The 1,115-nt window shown below is 58.8% G+C and overlaps 1 protein-coding gene across 1 annotated transcript; it reads right to left on the bottom strand.

Annotated features, from left to right (window-relative positions):
- Positions 1-349: 349 nt before the first annotated feature.
- NHLH1 (nescient helix-loop-helix 1) lies at positions 350-751 on the bottom strand. Its single transcript, XM_007947713.2, has one exon. It carries the CDS (start codon positions 749-751, stop codon positions 350-352), a length of 402 nt encoding a protein of 133 aa, XP_007945904.1.
- Positions 752-1,115: the final 364 nt, after the last annotated feature.

Below are 1,115 nucleotides of genomic sequence, written 5' to 3'. Positions count from 1 at the left end.
GTCAGGGTCTGAAGCCTCTGGAAAAGTGGACACAGGAAAAACAGCAGCCCAAGAGAGCTGGGGGAAAGACTCAAGTGTGGCCAGCTTTGTAAATCCAGCAAGGACGCTATCTATACCAGCTGCTCTAGCAAGCACTTCGGATCAGCTGGGCCCCAACCACAAACCCACAAGAAGCCCATGAGAATAACCCTCACGGTGCCTGGGTCTGTAAGAGAAAGGCCTTTGGGACTCCATGCCAAGGATCAGGGGCTAAGGAAGGAGATGGCCGTTCTAAATGGTGAGCAATGAGAAGGGATCCTGGAGAGAAGCCCAAAAGGAGAGGAGGTTCTAGGGTGGAGACATTCAGAGTTCAGACGTCCAGCACGTGGTTCAGGTAGGAGATGTAGCAGATGGCGAGGCGCAGGATCTCAATCTTGGAGAGCTTCTTGTCCGGAGGCAGCGTGGGCAACAGCTTGCGCAGCTCCGCGAAGGCCATGTTGAAGGCTTCTACGCGAATGCGTTCCCGCGTGGCGTGGGCCGTGCGGTACTTGGCTGTGGCTCGGCGCCTGCGCCGCCTTTCCTCCCGGCTCAGATGCTGCAGATCTTTCCGGCCAGGTTCTCCCTGCTCTGGACCCCGTGGTTGGGCCCCTCCAGGACCCCCGGGCCCAGTACCATCCGGCCCCGCCCCTCCTCCGCAGTCGCTAAAGCCCGACTCTGTCTCTGAGTGGGTGGGAGGCAGGTCTAGCTCCATGGTGTCTGAGTTGAGCATCATGTTGGAAGCCGGCTGCCCTGGGAGATCGGGATCCCTTCCCCACCCCTCCCTTTGGGGACTTGAAAGCTGGTTGTGGGAGGGGCAGGAAGGGCCCGGGGTGCTGGGGCCTGCCACTGAGCTCTGGAAGTCAGAGCCACTTCAGGGTTCCATGGCCAGAGCCCCTTCCAGTCTGGAGCCTGGAAGAAAGAAGGGAGAGTTGATAGGAGCAGAGGGAGGAAGAAGGGGGTAACCAGGAGATGAAGGGGGTTGAGGAGGGCTTGCAGTGGACTGAGAGGTGAAAGGTACTGATGAAGGAGGGGAAGATAAGCAGAAGGATGGCATGGGAGTGGGAGGCAGGTAGACAGATATGGTAGAAAGGAGCAGG

This window comes from Orycteropus afer, unplaced genomic scaffold (genome assembly GCF_000298275.1).
Source record: "Orycteropus afer afer isolate SDZICR_OR568_19922 unplaced genomic scaffold, OryAfe1.0 scaffold00193, whole genome shotgun sequence".
Taxonomy (NCBI): Eukaryota; Metazoa; Chordata; class Mammalia; order Tubulidentata; family Orycteropodidae; genus Orycteropus; species Orycteropus afer.
The sequence above is the reverse complement of the archived record's forward strand: the minus strand, read 5'-3'. Positions and strand labels throughout refer to the sequence as shown.